Source organism: Terrapene carolina, unplaced genomic scaffold (genome assembly GCF_002925995.2).
Source record: "Terrapene carolina triunguis isolate 2854851 unplaced genomic scaffold, T_m_triunguis-2.0 Scaffold461, whole genome shotgun sequence".
In the NCBI taxonomy this organism is placed as follows: domain Eukaryota; kingdom Metazoa; phylum Chordata; order Testudines; family Emydidae; genus Terrapene; species Terrapene triunguis.
This window is the reverse complement of record NW_020664812.1, coordinates 1243325-1266753: the sequence shown is the minus strand read 5'-3', so window position 1 is coordinate 1266753 and position 23429 is coordinate 1243325. Positions and strand designations below refer to the sequence as shown.

The window sequence follows — 23429 nt, the reverse complement described above, 5'->3', positions numbered from 1 at the left end:
TGGATAGAAACTTCTATTTTCATTCTCTTTGGGGAACATGAATTTTTTCACTTGCTGTGGCCCATGCAGTACAAGGAAGTCCCTGAGGCTACTGCTCAAGTGGGTCCACAGTTCTGGGTCATCTAGACTTAAGGAACTAAACTCAGCAGTAGTTGTTTCTTGCGCCTCCACCACACTCTTCTCTGATATACAGTTTTCTTTAGGAATGTGCATGGTTACATCCATTTGAGCTGGAGACATGGATGCTGCAGTAGCTGTCAGGTCACCTGCACTCTGACTAACTGGAAGATCAGGCGTCTCCTCACCACTCACATCCTCACTGAGGCCGGAAGGCTCACCGTGAACATTTGTGTCTATGTATCTCAGGAGAGCTCCTTTCTGCTTAAATAGAAAAGGTTCTTTTGCTTTCTTTCTTTTTCTGAATGCTGCCCCCAAAGGGCGTTTTCTTCTTTCACTCATGACTGCTGTTCTGTTCCAGCTATAGTGGCTCTCAACACTCAATTGAAGGGGACAAATAAGCAGGCTGGTAGCAGGGCCTGAGTGAGGGAAGATATCAGCATCTTAAGGGCGTAACTGGCTCCTACTACTTCAGTTGACTGCCCGTTCTCCTCAAGTGGGTTCAGGGAAGCAGCAGGAAACAGGAAGCTCCCTGAGAAGCTGGTGTTAATCAGTCCAGGCTCCTGGGGGTGCTGGAGAGGTACATAAGAGGCTCCTCCTCCTCTCTCTCATAGAATCATAGACTTTAAGGTCAGAAGGGACCATTATGATCATCTAGTCTGACCCCCTGCACAATGCAGGCCACAGAATCTCACCCAGCGACGGCTCCAGGCACCAGCGCTCCAAGCACTTGCCTGGGGCGGCAAGCCACAGGGGGCGCCGTGCCGGTCCCTGCGAGGGTGGCAGTCAGGCAGCCTTTGGCAGCATGCCTGCAGGAGGTCCGCCGGTCCCGCGGATTCGGCAGCAATTCGGCAGCGGGTATGCTGAAGCCTTGGGACTGGCGGACCTCCCGGACCTCCCGCAGGCATGCCGCCGAATCTGCGGGACCGGGGACCTCCTGCAGGCGCGCCGCCGAAAGCCGCCTGCCTGCCGTGCTTGGGGTGGCAAAAAAGCTAGAGCCGCCCCTGATCTCACCCACTCACTCCTGTATCAAACCTGTGTCTGAGCCATTGAAGTCCTCAAATCATGGTTTAAAGACTTCAAGGTGCAGAGAATCTTCCAGCAAGTGACCTGTGCCACACGCTGCAGAGGAAGGTGAAAAAACCCCAGGGCGTCTGCCAATCTGCCCTGGAGGAAAATTCCTTCCCGACCCCAGATATGGCGATAAGCTAAACCCTGAGCATGTGGGCAAGACTCACCAGCCAGACACCCAGGAAAGAATTCTCTCCCTGCAGCTCCTGCTGCTTTCTGTTATTCCCTCTCACCTTTTCTCCTGTCTGCCTGTTATGTCTCTTGTGCCCTCCTTCCTCCAGCACAGCACTCCACCATCTCTGTGCATCCAGAGCAGAGAGAATACATATGCACCAGCAGCAGACACAATTTTCTACACTCTGGGTCTTAGTGGGCCGCCTCAGTTCACCTCATGGTAAGGCCAGCCCTGTCCTCGCTCCTCCTCCCTCCCTCCCAGCCTCCTGCACACTGTGAAATAGCTGTTCGCGGCGGGCGGGAGGCACAGGGAGAGAGGGGGAGCACTGATCTGTGGGGCCTGCTGATGGGAGGGAGGCACTGGGGGAAGGAGGGAGCTTGATTGCCAGTGGGTGCTAAGCATCCACCATTTTTTCCCCATGGGCACTCCAGCCCCGGAGCACCCACCTGTGGTCCCACACCAGATCTAAGGCTCAGCGTCTGGTTACCAGTGATTTCAGCTCTAGCGATCACTGAACAATACAGCGGAGAGTCAAATGCTGTCTAGGACTCCTTAGTCAGCACCACCATCACCATTCTTTCACTGGGATCTGGCCTCTCTACCCCCTGCTTAGCAAGTGAGCTTCTGTTTAGGGGAACTCCTCAATCAGTCAGGACCGGGTAAATACCGTTCTGCTCATACAATCAGGATAACAACATTTCATTACCCCTCCACTCAAATGTAAAAATATTATTAAAGCTGATGTATATAATACACAGGTTAAGAGAAGAGTGTCTGTACAAGTGATTTGTAACCCAACAGCGGCCAAAATTGAGCACTTTGGCAAAGCAGCCCCCTCTGCTGAATACCTAGGCAGAGTAGGTATGTTTATGCAAATACCGTCTGTTCCTGGAGTCCTTTCCCCCAGCTCATTCAGACCCTGCTTACACATCGTTTTCATCCCCAAAGTTTAGCTGATCTTTTAGATACCCTGGGCTCACCTTGAAGATAAGGACAGAGAACTTCAGTGCTCTCTAGAAAGCCAGCGTAGGGACAGGTTTGATATCTTCACAGCAGTCAGTGTTGCTGAGGAGATGTGTTGCAGAGGAGTGTACAAGCTGAAGTTTTCTAAGTGCCAAGGGCTTCGTGTCTGGTTATAGCCCACTGCTGTAATCCTGTCAAAAGTTGACAAAAGCATGAGTAACTGAGGACAGGTCTCATAGCCAACAGGAGATGGTGGAAAGCATTACTCATGGATGCTGCTATATGAGAGCTTCTTGTGGGCACAGTGAGCATCCTCCAGCTCAGCTCCGTCTTCTCTGCTTCCATTCCTGGTTCATAACTCGTGGGTTTTTTGGGGAGGGAGGACATGGACAAGAAGTAAGAGATAGTTCTGAGTGTAGGTGTGGGCATGAAGCGGAGCTGCAGGCCAAACATGGGTGCAGGAGATGGGGATGGTAAAGAGAGAGGATCAGGGAGGAGGTGGGTGGTTAGCAAAAGGAGAGCAGAGAAGTAGGCCAGGGTGATGAGCTTGGAACATATGGACAAGATGTTTCCCCTTGAAGATTTGCCCACATTTTTTCTAACCTGGGTATTGACTTTGAATCTGAACTCTCCTTCTCCTCCTAAACCTCCTCTTGCTGCAAATCTGCCTGTTGGCAATGACATCATTATCCTCTCTGCCACTGTTTGCACTCAGCCTGTGCTGAAATCCTCCCGCGGGCCTCCATCTCCTCTCCCCTTGACTCTGTGGGTCTCATCAGCGCAGCAGGATGGGAACAGATCGGTGGGGAGTGATTCGAGTGGGAATAGCGGTGCTGAATATCTCTGAGTACCTAACAAAAATCATGCTACACTAGCACAAGGGGAACAGCTGAGATGTGGTGAAGTCAGATCCCAAACAGGTGCAGGTGAAGAGCAGGGTAAGGAGATGGAGGGAGTGGGAAAGAGAAAGGATCAGGAGTGAGGTCAGGGGCAGAGAGAGATGTGGGCCAGAGTGATCATGTGATACAGTGATCAGGGCTTTTACTGCCTAATTTATTGCAGGCCTGGAACCAGATTCTGATCTCAGTGGCACTGGTATAAATCTTGAGTTATTCTAAAGTGAGATCTGGAGTCATACTGGATTTATGCAACAGTGTCAGTGAGAACAGAATCTCAAAACTCACTGCCCATAACCCAAACCCTACAGTATCCACTCCCCACAGCTCACATGGGATGCTCTGTCTCTCCCAGGTGGACGGGGTGTCCCACAACCTGCCTGTGATCGTGGCTGATGGGCGGCTCCGGGCGTATCAGCATGGCGTGAATGTCCTGGTGCAAACTGACTTTGGCCTCACCGTGAGCTATGACCTGGTTTACCACGCCAGAGTCACAGTCCCGGGGAGCTACCATGGCCGGATGTGTGGCCTGTGCGGAAATTACAAAGGACAGCAGGATGACGAGTTCCTGCTCCCCGATGGCAGGGTGGCCCCCGACACTGCATCCTTCGGGTCTGCCTGGGAAGTTCAGATCCCAGAGGCATCCTGTACAGACAAATGTGCTGGGAACAGCTGTCCGGTCTGCAAGGAGGAGAGGAAAGATGTCTTCAAAGCGCACAACTACTGTGGGCTGCTCACAGCCCCTCACGGCCCTTTTGCCACCTGCCACAGCACGGTCAGCCCCACTGTGTATTTCAACAACTGTCTGTATGATCTGTGCCTGGGCAACGGGGACTCCCAGGTCCTGTGCCAGAGCATGCACAGCTACGTGACAGCCTGCCAAGAGGCCAAGGTCACCATCCAGCCCTGGAGGAGCACCTCCTTCTGCCGTAAGTGCTGTGATGTTGATGGGTCTCTGGGACGCACTGGGGAGGGTCATAATTTCAAGGCATCTCATTCCAAACCTTTGGGTTTCTTCAGAAACTCTTCTGGATGGAAACCAACCTTCCATAAGTGTCCTGATCCTCTCCTCCCAGTCCCGCTCTCCTCCCCTTCATGTCTCTGTACCTCTGGTTCATGGTATGAGATCTTTCCTGCCCTAAATTAATTCTCTCTCTATTTAAGCTCTGACCTGCCCAGCCAACAGCCACTACAAGGTCTGTGCCAAGCTCTGTACCACCACCTGCACTGGAGACAACATGGACTGCCCGGAGACCTGTGCTGAAGGCTGCCAGTGTGACAAGGGCTTCTTCTTCGACGGCCAGGGCTGTGTGACTCTGGAGAATTGTGGGTGCTTCGAGCGTGGGAGATACTACAAGGTACCACCCCAAGCGGTCTGGGTCTGATCTAATTTTTGCTCTATCCACATCTTAATCCCTACACTAGCCAGGAATAGGGTTAGCTATAGTGGATCAAAGCTTTGGCCTATCCGGCCTGGCACCCCCACTCTGCTAGTACCCAATGCCCAAAGCACCAAGAAAGGCAAGATTATTTAATTCCCTTTGTCTATTTTAGGAAACTGAGGCACAGAGAGAGGCAGTGACTTGCTCACGGCCACATAGTGACTCAGGAGCAGATGGGAGGTTAAAACCTAGGTGCTATTTCTGGCCCTTGGCCCAGTGACAGCCTTTCTCTTTAACATTAAGAGCAAATAATATGACAACAGAACAGACATTTTCACACACATCACCACACATTTCTGGGTTTAGCACTGTCACGGAGTCACCGGGCAATGCTCTGGAACTACTCCATACAAAGCCAGTCAGGACTCAGGGGGTTGGACTAGATGACCTCCTGAGGTCCCTTCCAACCCTGATATTCTATGATTCTATGAATAAAACCGCACTTTGTCACAAGCACTGCCTGAAATTAATATAAATAATCTTTTCCCCATTACATTGTGTTATTTCCCCTTTTCCAAATGTCCCCTCAGCCCAGCGAGACCATCCTGACGAATGAGTGCCAGCAGAGCTGCACCTGCGTTTCTGCCCAAGGGGTGACCTGCAAAGCCCACAGCTGCACCAGAGAAGAAACCTGCAAGCTCAGAGATGGTATCATGGGCTGCATCAGCAAAGGTGAAGGAGAGTCACTGATTGAAATATGCCCCGAGGGGTTACTGTGGGTGGAATAACTGAGGTAGGGATGGGAGAAACCAGTTTACAACAGTTTATTTATTAAGCTTATTTTTCCTCAAGAAATACCCTTCTGCTAATTAACCAGCCTGATCCTGCTTAGCTAATCATAGACAGAGATAGGCAATTTGCAATTCAGCAAGAAGTATGATTGTTACAGAGGTTCCCAGGGTGCAACCTGGACTGTGGGACTGCTGAGCCCTCTGTCCAACCTGGGCCATAAGTGCTGACTCGGTGGGTGCTCCGGGGCTGGAGCACCCATGGGGAAAAATTAGTGGGTGCTCTGCACCCACTGGCAGCTGAGCTCCCCTCACCCCCCGCCCCACCTCCGCCTCCTCCTCCCCTGAGCACACCGCCTCCCCGCTCCTCCGCCTACCTCCCAGGACTTCCCACCCAGCCACCGCCAAACAGCTGTTTGGCTGCGTAACAAGCTCTGGGAGGGAGGGGGAGGAGAGGGAACGTGGCACGCTCAGGGGAGGAAGCGGGGAAGAGGTGGGGCCAGGGCAGGAATTTGGGGAAGGGCTTGGAATGTGGGCGGGGAAGGGGTGGGAAGAGGCAGGGCAGGGATGGGCCTCATGGAAAGGGTGGAGTGGGGGCTGAGCCAGGGGCAGGAGTGGGATCGAGCACCCAGAGGAAAGTGGGGAAGTCGGCACCTATGACCTGAGGTATCCCTCTCACTGTGATGCTGTTGGCAAGCTATAAACCTCTGCTGGGTACTGCACTTACACAGACATCCACAGGCAGGGACACGCCAAACCAAGTTTGGCGAATGTTTCTCCTAGCCATTCATGAACCAACAATAGGGAGGCTCCAGCCAAATCCCCCCAGCTCCCCAGCCTTGCACTTAGGGTGACCAGATAGGGACAGTCCCGATATTTGGGGCTTTTTCTTATATAGACTTCGATTACCCCCCACCCCCTGTCCCAATTTTTCACACTTGCTGTCTGGTCACCCTACTTGCATCCCAGAACGGTACCATCTTGCCTTGGTCAGAAGCCTGACCAGTGTAAGTTCATTACCCAGTCCTCCCCTCCTTCGATGTGGAGAGGACACACACTAGCCTTTATAAACTGAGCTGGTGGACTTCAGAGAGAAGCAGCATAAGAACTGAGTTGTGGGGAGTTAGGAGGGGAGGGAAATCTCTGAGATGAACTTTTCCTCCAATGGGAGTCACAGGTGCTTGGCACCTCTTAGCATTTGATCATTAGCACCTGCAGCTCTCACTGATTTATGGACTGAATTCCCTCTCCCAATGGAATCACTGGGAGTTAGCCAATGACAGGGGTGCTGGAACAATTTTTACATTGGGGAGGCTGAGAGCCATTGAACCAAACTGTAAACGTTACCTCCACTGGAATCCACTTCAAGCCAGGAGGTGCAGCAGCCCCCCCAGCACTCCTAGTTCCAGCACCTATGGCTAATGACTTCAGTGCCATAGCAATGTGTTATTGAGGGTGCTCAGCATGTTGCTGGATCAGAGCCATAGGCACTTGTGCACATGCATAACTTGAAGCATGTGTGTAGCCTCATTGATTTCAACTGAGCTCACTTGATTAAGTGTTTCGATAGATTGGAACCACAGCTTCCAGCAAACCAAGTGCCGTTGAGTATCCCGGGCTTCCCAACCTCTCAGTGTCCTCTGGCTAGCTCCGCTGGTTCTGCATGAACTCTGTGCCCATGACAGGGCTGGATCTCCCAGCCTAGACACTGGACTTGAGTTCCCTGCCCTGTTGATAGAACTGGGCTTTTCTCCTTTCAGATCCCTGCAAAACCCTGAAATGCCGGATCAAGGAGAGATGCAAAATTGAAGATGGCCAAGAGGCATGTGTTCCTGCCTACACTGGAATCTGCCTGGGCTCAGGGGATGCACAGTACCAAACTTTTGATGGCCTGAAGTTTGACTTGCAGGGCACTTGCAAGTACACCATCGCTAAGTACTGTGGCAATGACCCTACCCTGGAGTCCTTCACCATCGATGAGAAGAACGACAACAGGGGGAACCAGGATATCTCCTTTTGGCAGGTGACCAATATCTACGTCTATGGGTACAACGTCTCCATCTACAAGAGGGAAGTTGGCAAAGTCCGGGTGAGTTTCCCAGCTCAGGGCTCTGTGCCTTTTCTACTTAAACAGTATTTTTTGTGTAGTGCCTCTCACACAAATGGAATCCTAGATACGGGCGACAGGTTAGGCCTCTGCTGGAGTATTGTGTCCAGTTCTGGGCACTGCATTTCAAGAAAGATGTGGAGAAATTGGAAAGGGTCCAGAGAAGAGCAACAAGAATGATTAAAGGTCTTGAGAACATGAGCTATGAAGGAAGGCTGAAAGAATTGGGTTTGTTTAGTTTGGAAAAGAGAAGACTGAGAGGGGACATAATAGCAGTTTTCAGGTATCTAAAAGGGTGTCATAAGGAGGAGGGAGAAAACTTGTTCACCTTAGCCTCTAAGGATAGAACAAGAAGTAATGGGCTTAAACTGCAGCAAGGGAGGTCTAGGTTGGACATTAGGAAAAAGTTCCTAACTGTCAAGGTGGTTAAACACTGGAATAAATTGCCTAGGGAGGTTGTGGAATCTCCATCTCTGGAGATATTTAAGAGTAGGTTAGATAAATGTCTATCAGGGATGGTCTAGACAGTATTTGGTCCTGCCATACAGGCAGGGGACTGGACTTGATGACCTCTCGAGGTCCCTTCCAGTCCTAGAATCTATGAATCTATGAATCTATGAGCTGAATATATCATATCGGCAATAAAAGTACATAAATGCAACTGGTCTTGTGTGTTTGACATGGTTGTGATAGATAGATAGATAGATAGATAGATAGATAATTATGCAGACAAATATAAACTGGTAGATAGGGTGTAGCTAGATAAATACTGTATTTATTCAGGGAAAGTCACTTTGATTTCAGTGATTCTTTTACATGCCACTGGTTAAAGTGACAATGACTTACAGCCGAAATGAGTGGCAAGGTGACAGTTGCAGTAAGAACAAGTGAGGATGAAAGAGCAATAACACCTATCATATCTCCCCCCTCCTCTCTGTCTCTAGCTGAACAGTGTGATCACCAGTCTCCCAGTGACGCTGAAAGACGGTAAAATCAGACTGTACCAGAAAGACCTCAGCACCGTCCTGCAGACAGACTTCGGCCTCCAGATCTCACATGATGAAAATTGGCGTGTAGTGATCACCCTCCCCAGCAGCTATTATGGGGCCACGTGCGGCCTATGTGGGAACTTCAACCAGAATCCAGAAGATGACATGATGTCATCCAAAGGCACCATAGTCTCCTCCATCATGGACTGGGCTGCCAGTTGGAAAGTCCAAGACCGGGACCCCCTTTGCTGGGATTATTGCCAAGGCATTTGCCCAATGTGTGATAAGAGCAAGAGAGATCTGTATGGGGATGACAGTCACTGTGGGGTGATCAGTAAAGCACCGGGAGGGCCCTTCAGGGAGTGTCACTCCAGGGTGAGTGCTGATGACTTCTTTGACAGCTGCATCTATGACATGTGTCTGAATGAGGGGGACAAGAGCATTCTGTGTGAGGCGCTGGAGGCCTACGCGAAAGCCTGCAGGAAGCATGGGGTCACTGTCGCTGACTGGAGGACGCCGTCCAGTTGTGGTGAGTCTGGCAGCTTGGTTTCTTATTGACCGCAGTAGCGGTAGTCAATCTGTTTATCTTTTTTGATGAGCATGGGGATGGAAATATCCAGGATCCCTGAGGTACTGGGGTCAGCACTGACTCTTAGGGTAGAGCTCCCCCTAGCAGTCAATCAGCTAAGAGCTAACCCGCCTGGCCCTGTTAGTTAATGAGATCTAAAACAATCATTGATTCAGTTGCTCAGGTACATGTACACAGCAGCTGGGAGGCATAATTCTTCTTCGAGTGCTTGCTCATATCTATTCCAATTAGGTGTGCGCGCGCCGCGTGCACGATCGTTGGAAGATTTTTACCCTAGCAACTCTCGGTGGGTCGGCTGAGGCGCCCGATATATGCCCCTACCGACCCAGCGCCCCCTCAGTTTCTTCTTACCGCCCATGACGGTCGTTGGAACTGTGGAGAGCAGCATAGCTGACCTCCACATCCCTAGCTTTCTCTTTGTATTATAGTTAGTTCTTTAGTGTAGTTTACCAGTTTTAGCAGTTTTAGAGTAGTCTTAGTAAGTTTGTATATATATAGTGTATATATAGTTTATATAGTTGTATATAAGATGAGGAATCAGGGTTTATCCCTGTTCCTCCGCCCCCGTACCAGGACTCATGCCCAAGTCTCCGGGTTTCAAGCCTTGCTCGGCCTGTCTCAAGCCGATGCCCATTGGAGACCCCCACGACTCCTGTTTGAAGTGCCTGGGGGAAGATCATCAACCCGATAAGTGCCGCATTTGTGCCTTGGACAAAAAAGGAGCGGGACTTCCATCTAAAACAGCTCCTGATGGAAGTGGCACTTAGCCCAGTGCCCCCGGCACTGTGCGCAGACCAGGCACCGTCAGTCCGCAGCGCGCCTCCGGCACCGGAGCAACCCAGCACCAGCAAGGTACCTCGGCACCGGACGTCTCCGGCACCGGTACAGACGCGACACAGCTCGCTGTCTCCGCGGCCCAAGAAGCAGCACAAACCACCTGCTGCTCCTCCGCAGTTGCAAGCACCGCCTGTGGCTTCTGTGGAGCAGCGTGCCGTGCCGGACCTCACCGCGAAGGCACCAACTCCGGCACCGTCGATTCCGGCGCCTCAAGCACCGTTGAGTCCGGTGCATATAAGCTCCCCGGTGCACACCGTGGTTGAGCTGGGCCTGCCGTCCACTACAGAAACCTTCTCCACTGCTCGGGACCTTATCGCGCTGACTGAGCCTGGACTGTCTCACCCTACGGCACCGCCGGTGTGGACTGTCCCATCCATAGGGAAGCCCACCTTCATGCAACTTCCATCGCAGAGTGAAACAGCTCGGCACCGCTCTCGATTCCGGTCCCGGTCCCGCAGATGGTCCCGGTCTCAGCGTCGCTCGCAGTCCCGGCACCAATCTCCATCTCGGCGCCGGTCGTACTTGCGGCGCCGCTCCGCCTCCCGAAGGTCTCCCTCCCGGTACGATTGGTACCGATCCAGCTCCCGGCACCGATCCCGGCACCGCTCATCGCACAGCCGGTCGCGGCACCGCCTGCACCGTCGGTCTTCGTCCAGATCTAGATCGACCTCCCGGCACCGTTATGACTGTTGATCCCACTCCTGATCATGGTACTGCTCGGGACACCGGCACCGGTCCCCAGCCCTCAGGCGCGGACCGGTAGAAGGTGACGGTTCAACACAACAAGTGCGTTCGGCACTGCTTTGGCCTTTTCGCCCGAACTCGGCGGTGTCCCAAGCGGCGAGTGGCTATAATGTCCATGGCCAGGACGCGGATGGCGCTAGCCAGGGGCCAGATGTAGGACAGGATCCCGAAAAGGGTCCTCCACAATGGTCCTTCTGGACCCCTTGGGCATACCACCAAGCCCAAGGTGGCCCCTCAGGCGCTTCTCGCTCGGCTCATTCGGAGCCTAGGGTACCTGAGGCAACTGTTAGCCGTCCTCCCCCGATAGCTTTGGAGACGACCGCCCTACTGCCTGAACAGGCTGATGTCCCTACGATCGTGGACCATGGGCAACCGGACACTCCTCAATCTGACCTTCCCCAGGACCCACTAGTCCAGGGATGGTCCTCCTCATCCTCGCCTGACGAAGCCGTGGCAGGCATGTCCTCCTCTGGCCCTCCACCTATAGATCTTCGTGCTTCCTCACCAGGACAGGTGGCACAGAACATGAATGTGCAGGTGGAGGAGGTGACGGAAGTTGAGGACCCGGTGGTGGACATTTTGTCGGCTGATGCCCCCACGCGGGTAGCTTTATCCTTCATTAAGACCATTCAGGCTAATGCCAATATTATCTGGCAGTCCCCGGTGTCCATCCCTCCCACAGCCAGAGTGGTGGAAAGGAAATACATGATGCCATCTAAAGATTATGAGTACTTGTATGTGCACCCCCAACCTTGCTCCCTCGTTGTACAGTCTGTAAACGAGAGGGAGAGGCATGGCCAACAAGCGCCCGCCCCTAAGTCCAAGGACGCTAGGTGCCTGGATCTGTTCAGGCGTAAGATTTACTCAACTGGTGGCCTACAGCTCAGGGTAGCTAACCAGCAGGCCCTCCTGAGCCGTTATAACTATAACACCTGGAACTTGATGGGAAAATTCAAGGAGTTGGTTCCCTAGGAGTCCAGGGAAGAGTTTGGGGCCTTGCTCGAAGATGGCAAGAAGGTGGCAAGGACATCTCTGCAGGCGTCTTTAGACGCAGCTGACTCAGCAGCTAGAACTCTAGCCTCGGGAGTAGCTATGCACCTCATTTCATGGCTGCAAGTGTCCGGCCTTCCACCGGAACTGCAGCAGACTATACAGGACCTGCCCTTTGAAGGCCAAGATCTCTTTTCAGATAAAACTGATCCCAGACTACAAAGTCTGAAGGATAACCGGGCCACCATGCGCTCATTGGGCATGCATACCCCGGTGACGCAGCGCAGGCCCTTCCGGCCCCAGCCGCAGCGCACTTACCCGAACCCTCGACCGCGGCAAGACTTCTCTAGAAGGCATGGTCGTGGCAATAGGAGGCGACAACCTGGTCTGCAAGCAGGCCAGAATCAGGGCCCCCCTAGACCATCAGCGGGGCCCAGACAAAACTTTCGAAGCTGCGCTCGAGGACGGAGCACCAGTCTCCTCCCAGGATCCTTCCCTACCTTTCTCCAACTGCCTCTCCTGTTTCCTCCCTGCGTGGTCCTGCATAACATCAGATCGCTGGGTCCTACACATGGTGGAAAATGGATACCAGCTTCAGTTTATTTCGCCCCCCCCTTCCCACCCTCCCTCCCCATCCCTCTTCAGGGACCCTTCGCACGAGCAACTCCTCTTGCAGGAGGTACAAGTGCTCCTGTCTATTGGAGCGGTGGAAGAGGTACCAAGGGACTTGAGGGGCAGGGGTTTTTACTCCCGCTACTTCCTAATCCCCAAGGCAAAGGGGGGGCTTCGGCCCATCCTGGACCTACGCGGACTCAACAAATTTGTGATAAAGTTGAAGTTCCGCATGGTTACCCTGGAAACTATTATCCCTTCCCTGGATCCTGGAGACTGGTATGCCGCCCTCAACATGAAGGACGCGTACTTCCACATAGCCATTTAACCACCACACAGGCGGTTCCTTCGCTTTGTGGTCGGAAAGCAGCATTTCCAATTTGCGGTCCTCCCCTTCGGCCTCTCCACAGCGCCAAGGGTCTTCACAAAATGTATGACTGTCATAGCGGCCTGGCTCCGCATACATCAGATCCAAGTGTTTCCGTACCTCGATGACTGGCTCATTCGGGGTCGGTCCGAGCTACAGGTGCGGTCTCACGTTCAGTTCCTCATGACCTGCTTCAGGCAATTGGGCCTGCTGCTCAACGCTGAAAAGTCCACTTTGGGGCCAACCCAAAGAATAGACTTCATTGGGGCAGTCCTAGACTCGAATCTCGCCAGGGCGTGCCTACCGCAGACCCGCTTCCAGTCCATGATGACCATTATCCACGCCCTCCAAAGCTTCCCAACCTCGACAGCATGCACATGCCTTGGTCTTCTGGGCCATATGGCCTCGTGCACCTTCGTGAACAAACATGCCAGACTACGCCTCCGCCCACTTCAGATCTGGCTCTCGTCAGTGTACCGTCCAGGCCGGGACAGTTTGGACACAGTATTCACGGTACTGATGGAGGTCTTGTCCTCTCAGGGTTGGTGGCTAAACTCCAGCCTTGTTTGCGGGGGGATGCCATTCCGTGCCCCACAGCCCTCTCTAGTCCTCACCACGGACGCATCCTCTCTGGGCTGGGGCGCTCACCTCGCGGACCTTCGCACACAAGGCCTTTGGTCCGCACAAGAAATAAACCTGCACATCAACGTCAGGGAACTGAGAGCAGTATGCCTAGCGTGTCAGGTATTCCGTGAACACCTGCAGGGCTGTTCTGTCACGATCTTCACAGACAACACAACGGCCATGTTTTACATCAACAAGCAAGGCGGAGCGCAGTCATCCCTCCTCTGTCAGGAAGCCATACATCTCTGGGAATTTTGCATAGCCCACTCAATCGACCTGGTGGCGTCTTTTCTCCCAGAAGTCCAGAACACCTTGGCAGATTGCCTCAGCAGGTCCTTCCTCGCTCACGAGTGGTCGATACGTCTGGACGTTATTCATTCTGTTTTCCGGAGGTGCGGATTTCCCCACATAGACCTTTTTGCCTCTCGCGAGAATCGGAAGTGCCAGGTGTTCTGCTCTCTCCAGGGACGTTCCCCGGGCTCCCTGTCGGACGCCTTCCTGATACTGTGGAAAGACCACCTGCTCTATGCCTTCCCTCCATTTCCGTTGGTCCACAAGGTCCTCCTCAAGTTACGCAGAGACAAGGCCCGCTTAATCTTGATCACTCCAGCGTGGCCCAGACAACACTGGTACACCACACTCCTCGATCTGTTGGTGACGAAACCAATCGCTTTACCATTGTGGCCGGACCTGATCACTCAGGAACACGGCAGGTTATGTCATCCGGACCTGCAGTCCCTCCACCTGACTGCTTGGCTGCTGCATGGCTGACTCAATCCGAGCTGCGTTGCTCCACTTCGGTACAGCAAGTGCTCTTGGGGAGCAGGAAGCCCTCCACTAGGTCCACATACCTGGCCAAATGGAAGCGCTTCTCCTGCTGGTGTGCCCTAAACAACACTGTCCCTATGGGGGTGCCAGTTCCTACCATCCTAGACTATCTCTGGTCCTTGAAACAGCAAGGCCTAGCTGTCTCATCTATCAGAGTCCACCTAGCAGCGATCTCTGCCTTCCACCCGGGTGAGAACGGGCACTCAGTCTTCTCCAGTCCCATGGACAGCAGGTTCCTCAAGGGTGTAGAACGTCTGTACCCACAAATTCGTCAGCCGGCCCCTACGTGGGACCTCAATCTAGTCCAATCTAGACTCATGGGTGCCCCCTTTGAGCCCATGGCCACCTGCTCGATTCTGTACCTGTCCTGGAAAACAGCTTTCCTCATCGCTATCACATCGGCGAGACGAGTCTCTGAACTTAGGGCTCTCACATCGGACCCACCGTATACAGTGTTCCATAAGGACAAGATACAGCTGCGACCTCACCCCGCCTTCCTCCCTAAGGTGGTGTCTGCCTTCCATGTCAACCAAGACATCTTCCTCCCAGTCTTCTTCCCAAAGCCGCATGCTTCGTGAAGGGAACAACAGCAACATTCCCTAGACTTCGCAGGGCTCTTACCTTTTACATCGAACGAACGAAGCCGTTCAGAAAGACATCCCAACTGTGGCAGACCGGATGAAAGGCCTTCTGATCTCTTTGCAGCGAATATCGTCTTGGATTACGTCATGCATCCGTGCATGTTACGATTTGGCGGGTGTCCCAGCTCCACGTCTCACTGCCCATTCTACTTGGGCTCAAGCTTCGTCCTCTGCCTTTCTGGCTCATGTGCCCATACAGGAGATCTGTAGGGCAGCGGCTTGGTCATCTGTGCACACGTTCACTTCCCACTATGCCATAGTGCAGCAGTCCAGGGATGATGCAGCATTTGGTTCAGCGGTTCTTCACTCCGCGACATCTAAGTCTGACCCCACCGCCTAGGTAAGGCTTGGGAGTCACCTAATTGGAATCGATATGAGCAAGCACTCGAAGAAGAAAAGACGGTTACTCACCTTTGTAACTGTTGTTCTTCGAGATGTGTTGCTCATATCCATTCCAAACCCGCCCTCCTTCCCCACTGTCGGAGTAGCTGGCAAGAAGGAACTGAGGGGGCGCTGGGTCGGCAGGGGCATATATCCGGCACCATAAGGGCGCCACTCCAGGGGGCGCCTCAGCTGATCCACCGAGAGTTGCTAGGATAAAAATCTTCCGACGATCATGCACGTGGCGCACACACACCTAATTGGAATGGATATGATCAACACATCTCGAAGAACAACAGTTACAAAGGTGAGTAACCGTCTTTTCTCAGCTCAAGTGGACATTCCTCGGCTTGAGATCGATATCTAAAAATATCAGTGTGGATGCAAAGTCACGGGTGACAGTGTAGGCTAGCTGCCCAAGTTTCCTATGTATTGTGACAGACCCAGACCAGTGGGGTACAGGAGTCTGGTAGAGGGCAAATATACTGGTCACTGGATGAGTAGTTTTCTGTTCCCTGAGTGACCAGAGCAGGGGCTGCACTAGAGTAATCAGGAACCTGCTAGAACCAGTTGAGGCAGGCAGACTAATTAGGACACCTGGAGCCAATTAAGAAGAAGCTTCTAGAATCAATTAAGGCAGGCTAATCAGGGCACCTGGGTTTTAAAAAGAGCTCACTTCAGTTTGTGGTGCGAGTGTGAGGAGCTGGGAGCAAGAGGCGCAAGGAGCTGAGAGTGAGAGGGTGTGCTGCTGGAGGACTGAGGAGCACAAGCGTTATCAGACACCAGGAGGAAGGTCCTGTGGTGAGAATAAGGAAGGTGTTTGGAGGAGGCCATGGGGAAGTAGCCCAGGGAGTTGTAGCTGTCATGCAGCTGTTACAGGAGGCACTATAGACAGCTGCAGTCCACAGGGCCCTGGGCTGGAACCCGGAGTAGAGGGTGGGCCCGGGTTCCCCCCAAACCTCCCAATTGACCTAGACTGTGGGTTCTTCCAGAGGGGAAGGTCTCTGGGCTGTTCCCCAACCCACATGGTGAATCTCTGAGGCAGGAAAATTCGCCAATAAGCGCAGGACCCACCAAGATAGAGGAGGAACTTTGTCACAGTATATATACCCTATTGCCCACATGACATATGTGTGATGTATCTGGCAAGCTGACAATGGTGGAGTTCAGTGTTTCTAAGTGTCCATGGAGTATAGGGGGCTGTGGAACTTTTTTGATGGTCTTCAGAGTGAAGCAGCTATAGACAATTGTGGAGGTAAGAGGGGAGGCAGCTCCATGAGATGTTCTTCTCTGATTGAAATGCATGGGATCTGAAGGTGCTTAAACCTCTCAGAATTTGACTCTTAGCACCTGCAGCCCTTGCTGACTTATGGACTGAAATCCTTTTCCCACTGGAGTCAATGGGGATTCGCCAATGAATTCAGTGCCACAGAAACAACCTATTGAGGGTGCTCAGCATGTTGCTGGATCAGAGACATATGCACTTAGGCACATGAATAACTTGAAGCATGTGAGTAGCTTCACTGATTTCCATGGAACTACTCACATGGTTAAGTTCTTTGCTGGATTGGGACTATAACTTGCAGCAAGCCAGGTTCTGTTGACTATCATGGACTTGCCATCCGCTCAGCATGCAATGGGGGGGTAAGCTGGTTCTGCGTGAAGATTGTGCTCATAACCAGTCTGGCTCTCCCATGCTATCATTATTGTTATTAATTGATAACCCACAGCTTTGCCACTCACGTTTATTGTTTTATGGCAAGTCTAAATATAGGTGGGCAAGTGTTTGTGTTGTGTTGAGAAATTTTGGAAGGTGGTGAAAGAGGAGTGTGTGCTGTAATGAGGAGCTATGTGTTTGGGGTTATCATGTGTTGGCTGTGTTGTCGTGTTGGTGGTTGTGTTAATTTGTATCGGGGGGACTGGGCTGAAGAATTTTGTGTTGAATTGTGTGGGTGACGAATGAGGGGTGTGTGTCTGGGGGATCATGTTTGGGGATTTTGTGTTGATTTGTTTGGGCATGTGGACTGCGTTGGAGAGTTTGTGTTAAGTTGTACAGGTGGTGAATCAATTTTTAAAGAACAGTGGGACAGTCTCCCTTATATCGTTGAATACAAACTAGGTGTAGAGTAAGGATGGTGGTTGGTTCAGATACCTCTAACTCACAATGGTCTAGGACTCTTGGCATGGCATAGGTACATGCCTTACTGCTTTATTATATATAGATTATTATGATTATTTATACTACTGTAGCATTTAGGAGCCTAGATACTCGACTTGATTTCCCTGCCATGTTGATATGACCAACATTTTTTCTTTCAGATGACTGCAAAACTCTGAAATGCCGGACCAAAGAGACATGCCGGACTGAGGATGGCCACACATCATGTATTCCTGACTACTCGGGAACCTGCTTGGGCTCAGGGAACATGCACTACCAAACTTTTGATGGTCTGAAGTTTGACTTCCAGGGCACCTGCACCTACACCCTGGCCAAATACTGTGGGAGTGACGCTACCCTGGAGCCTTTCACCATTGATGAGAAGAACGCCAATAGGGAGAGCCAGGATATCTCCTTTCTGCGAGTGACCAACGTCTACATCTATGGGTACAACATCTCCATCTACAAGAGGGAAGTTGGCAAAGTCCAGGTGAGTCTCCCAGCTCAGGGTTCTGGCACTTTTCGACTTACAAGGCACAATACTATTGTGTAGTGTCTCACACAAACAGAATCCCAAACAGATGCCGTCAGCTGAATATGTCATGTGGGCAATACAAGTAGATAAATACATCTGATCTGTATGAACTATATATTTGAAAACCTTATCATAGATAGATAAATAGAGAGCAAAAACAAGACTTTGTGGCTAGATCGATAGCTATTTCCGATAGGTAGAATCTACATAGAGATATAGGGAATTCTGGAAACAGATTCTGTAGGTAGATAGTGAAGCTAGATAAATACTGTGTTTATTCAGGGACTTTGAATTGATTTCAGTTGTTCTTCTTGACAAAGGGTAGGTCTACACTTACTTCCTGGTCCGGCGGTAAGCAATTGATCTTCTGGGATCGATCCCGGAAGTGCTTGCCGTCGACGCCGGTACTCCAGCTCGGCGAGAGGAGTACGCGGCATCGACGGGGGAGCCTGCCTGCCGCGTAAGTTTGAACTAAGGTACTTCGATTTCAGCGACGTTAATAACGTCGCTGAAGTTGCGTACCTTAGTTCGAAGTGGGGGGTTAGTGTGGACCAGGCCTAAGGAATGGGTAAACAGTGATTTAGGATTTGACCATTATTTTACTTGCTGCTGGTTAGAGTGACAATGAATAACAGCCAAAATTAATGGTGAGGCTACATTTGGAGTAATTGCAAGTGAGGATGAAAGACGAATAATGCCCATCGTGTTCCTCCCCTCCTATCTGTCTTTAGCTAAACGGCGTGATCACCAGGCTCCCGGTGATGCTGAAAGATGGTAAAATCAGACTGTACCAGAAAGGCCTCAGCACTGTCATGCAGACGGACATTGGCCTCCGGGTGGGGTACAACAAGAACTGGCATCTGGAAATCACCCTCCCCAGCAGCTATTATGGTGCCATGTGCGGTCTTTGTGGGAACTTCAACCAGAACCCAGAAGACGACATGATGTCCTCCGACGGCATCAAAGTCTCCGCCATCGTGGGCTGGGCTGCCAGTTGGAAAGTCCAAGACCGGGACCCCTTTTGCTGGCATTCCTGCCAAGAGAACTGCCTGACATGTGATGAGAGCAGAAGGAAGCTGTATGGGGATGACAGTCACTGTGGGCTGATCAGCAAAGCACCGGGAGGGCCCTTCAGAGAGTGTCACTCCAAGGTGAGCCCCGACGACGTCTTTGACAACTGCATCTATGACGTGTGTCTGAATGAGGAGAACAAGAGAGTTCTTTGTGTTGCGCTGGAGACCTACGCAGACACCTGCAGGGACCATGGAGTCACTGTCTATGACTGGAGGACACCGTCCAGCTGTGATGAATTAGGAGGTTGGTATTCTGTCGAAACAGGTGGCAATGGGACTAATCCGACAGTTTCCCCTGTTGATGGAGGAGATGGTGAGTGACCTGAGCATGGGGATGGGAAGATCCAGGTTCCTGGGGCATTGGGGTCTGCACTGATTCTTAGGGTAGAGCTCCCCCTATTCTGCAGGGTTTTCTTTGTTTGGTTAAGTGTACCCTAGTAGTCTCCCCTCGAGGAACTCGCAAGCCTGAAAGAATGACAGACGCAGGTAGCTTATCCGCAATTTGGCTATAAGTGCAATGTATCTAGCAAGCAGGCAATGGTGTAGTTCAGTGTCTATGGGCCATAGGAGTCTGTGGAGCATTTCTAGTGGTCTTCAGAGTGAAACAGCATAAGAACAAAGCTGTGCGAGATCCAGGCGTTATGAGGGGAGATCCAGGAGATTGAAATACATGGGAGTCAAAGGTGCTTACAACTCTCAGAATTTAACCCCTAGCACGTGTGGGTCCCACTGACAGGCCCGCCAACAGCAATTCCGGGCCCCAGGGCAGCTGCACTGCTGGGCGCGCTCTTCCGGCACAGCCAGGACTTCCACATGCCTGCCTGGCTACCTTCGCTGCCGTAGGTACCACCCCCTGCGCGCCTAGGAGCCCTGAGGTCCACCTGGGTGATTTAAAAGGGCCCGGGGCGCCTGGCTGCTACCGCAGCAACGGCTGGGGCCCCCTGGCCCTTTTAAATCACCCGGGCCCTGGGCAATTGTCCCTTTTCCCCCCGTGCCGTCGGCGGGCCTGCTCACTGATGTATGGTCTGAAATGCCACTCCCAAAGGAGTCAGTGGGATTTAGCCAATTACTTCAGTGCCACAGCAATGGGTTATTGAGGGTGTTCTGGATCAGAACCAGGGGCATTTAAGCACACGCATAACTTTAAACATGTGAGTAACCTCATTGGTTTCAGTGGAGCTGCTCACACATTTGAGTGTTTAGCTGGACTGGGACCAGAGCTTGCAGCAAGCCAAGTTCTGTTGAGTATCCTCAGCATGCCTTGGTTGGTTCAGTTGGTTCTGCATGAATGCTCTGCTCATGGCAGATCTTGCTCCCCCGGCCTAGACACTTGTCTCGTGTCCCCCACTCTGTTGATGTGACTGGGCTTTCTCCTTTCAGAAACCTGTGAAACCCTGAAATGCCGGACTAAGGAGATGTGCAAGACAGAGGATGGCCACGCGACATGTGTTCCCGACTACGTGGGAACTTGCTGGGGCTGGGGGGACCCGCATTATCACACCTTTGATGGTCTGAAGTTTGACTTCCAGGGCACCTGCACCTACACCATTGCCAAGTACTGTGGCCACGACCGCTCCCTGGAGCCCTTTACCATCGATGAGAAGAATGATAACAGGGGCAGCCAGGCCATCTCCTTTCTACGAGTGACCAACATCTATGTCTATGGGTACAACATCTCCATCTACAAGAGGGAAGTTGGCAAAGTCCGGGTAAGTCTCCGATTTCAGGACTGCACCTTATAAGACACACTGATTTGGCATAGTGTCTTTCCCACACAAATGGTATCCTAGAATCAGGGGATGTGAGAGAGAAAGACACAGGCAAATGGGAAGAAAGATGTTTTCAGGTGACGTTTCTAACCTTGGACAAGGTGGGACGGTTGTTTCAGTTGTTAGACGATGCATGGGAGAAGACTCTCCCTCCTATAGAAGGGACAGAGAAAGAAAGGAGTGTTGGATAGGTTGATAATCCTAGCCAACAATAATAATAAGGTTGTAACTAATAAGGATAATAGGTTGATAAAGGGGGGAAGGGATAGCTCAGTGGTTTGAGCATTGGCCTGCTAAATCCAGGGTTGTGAGTTCAATCTTTGAGGGGGCCACTTAAGGATCTGGGGCAAAAACAGTACTTGGTGCTGCTAGTGAAGGCAGGGGGCTGGACTCAATGACAAGGTTCCTTCCAGTTCTAGGAGATAGGATATCTCCATTAATTTAATAATAGAGGTGAAATCAGGACTCCATTGAAATCAATGGGAGTAGGTGGCATAGATCACAGGTCTCAGTAGAGGGCTGAATTCTATATTTAGTTATGGTGCATGTGTTGCAGTGTAAATTCAGGACTATATACTCCCCAATATGCACAGCAGAACGGCCTATCAGAGGTTTGCATAGAGATCAAAGGGAGAATATAGTCTTTATTTAGTAACCACACCTTGAATACTGCATGCAGTTCTGAACACCCCATCTCAAAGAGTTATATTAGAATTAGAAAAGGTCCAGAGAAGGGCAACAAAATGATTAAGAGTATGGAACAGCTTCCAAATTAGGAGCGATTAAAAAGACTGGGACTTTTCATCTTGGAAAAGAGATGACTAAGGGGGCATATGATGGAGATCTATAAAATCATGAATGGTGTGGAGAAAGTGAATAAGGAAGTATTATTTATTCCTTGACATAACACAAGTACCAGAGGTCACCCAATGAAATAAATAGGCAGCAGGTTTAAAACAAACAAAAGGAAATACTTCTTCACACAGCACACAGTCAACCTGTGGAACTCATTGCCAGAGGATTATGGCCAAAACTATAATGGGGTTCAAAAAAGCGATAGATAAGTTCCTGGAATATAGATCCATCAATGACTATTAGCCAAGATGGTCAGGAATGCAACCCCATGCTCTGGGTATCCCTAGTCTCTGACTACCAGAAGCTGGGAGTGGACGATGAGATGGAGCGCTCAATAATTGCCCTTTTCTGTTCATTCACTTGGAAGCACCTGGCATTGGCCACTGTTAGAAGACAGGATATCTGGCTAGATGGACCATTGGTCTGCCTCAGTATGTCTGTTCTTAACCAGAGCTGGGCAAAATTTTTCATCCAAAACATTTGTTTGGCAAAAAATGCAGTTTCTGTGCACTGAAACCTTTCATGAATTTGCATCAGTTTTGACAACCTATTTTGGCTGAGAAAAAAAAATCTTAAAAAACTGAGAGGTTTTGTTTCAACATTTTTGAAATAAAACATTTCAGTTTTTTCATTTGAAATGATGTTTTGTTTCAAAACTTCCTTTAATTTTATTTTTTTTAATTTCAAATATTTTAAAAAGTGAAAAACGGTTTGTTTGACCTGAAACAATTTTCTTTCCACTTTTCACCAAAAGATGTGAATTTTTTTTCAGTTAGACTGAAACATTTCCCCCCCTAATTTTTTGTAATTACTAATCTATTATTTGTACATCTCTAGAAGGAACTAATTTTTTATTTATGTATTTATTATTCATTTCCTTCCTTTTCTGTTCATTGTACAGTGAGAAAATTTGCTCCATTTGAGGCTCAGATATATTTCTGCCCTTTTCCCCTCCATTTTCTGCATCTTCCTTTTTCTGATTCTCTTTTCCTGACCTGTCTGTGTGAATCTCCTTCATCCTTTTCTTCATATCTCATTCTCTGTAGCAACCCCCAGTTCTCTACACAAGATGCTTCCACCCCAGTCCTTGCCCCATTTGATCTGTTAAAATGACCAGGGTGTGATGGGATGCTTATTCCACACATAGAATCATAGAGCCATAGAGTTAGAAGGGACCTCAAGGGTCATCTAGTCTAACCCCCTGCCATGTTGCCATGTTGTGTCTAAATCATCCAAGACAGATGAAAACTTCCTGTGAAGGAGATTCCACAACCTTGCTAAACAGTCTGTTCCATTATCCTACTCTTCTTTCGGTTAGGGAGTTTTTCCTGATTTAATCTAAAATCTGTTCTGCTGTAGTTTGAACCATTGCCTCTTGTCCTGCCCTCTGTGGCAAGAAAGAACAACTTTTCTCCATCTTTTTTATGGCAGCCTTTTAAGTATTTGAAGACCACTATTATATCCCCCCATCTCCTCTTTTGCAAACTAAACATACCCAGTTCCTTCAGTCTTTGCTCATATGTAAGGCTGCGAATCATTCACGGAGGTCATGGAAGTCATGGCTTCCATGACTTTCCATGGCATCCATGAATTTTACAGCATTGGTGCAGCTGACCCCAGGACCACTCAGCAGCTGGGGAAGCCCCGGGGCCAGCCACACCAGGCACTGCTCTGGCAGCCCCAGGCAACTGGTCCCCAGCGCTGCCCTGGTGCAGTGGACCGGGACCAGCTGCAGTGGCAGCGGGGACCCAGGCCTCCCCCACCTGGACCAGCAGCGGCAGGGCCCCAGGCCGCACCCCCCTCCAGCTGCAGCAGGGGCTGGGCTGCCCCCCCGGCCAAAACGTCGCCCTGCGCTGCTCCCCCCAGCAGCAGGGACTGCCACCCCCCCAGCAGCAGTCTTCAGGAGTGCCCCCCTCCCAGCAGGTAAGATTTAGTCAC

General features: G+C 51.0%; 1 protein-coding gene across 1 annotated transcript in view; it reads left to right on the top strand.

Moving 5' to 3' along the window:
• The window catches only part of LOC112121535 (IgGFc-binding protein-like), a 110008-nt gene that overhangs the window by 74864 nt on the left and 11715 nt on the right, over positions 1 to 23429 (top strand). The window contains exons 22-30 of the mRNA XM_029913119.1: positions 3578 to 4151; positions 4387 to 4580; positions 5195 to 5336; positions 7153 to 7481; positions 8444 to 9017; positions 17421 to 17749; positions 18526 to 19111; positions 20248 to 20576; positions 20658 to 20668. Coding sequence (XP_029768979.1) covers positions 3578 to 4151; positions 4387 to 4580; positions 5195 to 5336; positions 7153 to 7481; positions 8444 to 9017; positions 17421 to 17749; positions 18526 to 19111; positions 20248 to 20576; positions 20658 to 20668 — 3068 coding nt within the window. The remainder of the gene's footprint in view (positions 1 to 3577; positions 4152 to 4386; positions 4581 to 5194; positions 5337 to 7152; positions 7482 to 8443; positions 9018 to 17420; positions 17750 to 18525; positions 19112 to 20247; positions 20577 to 20657; positions 20669 to 23429) is intronic.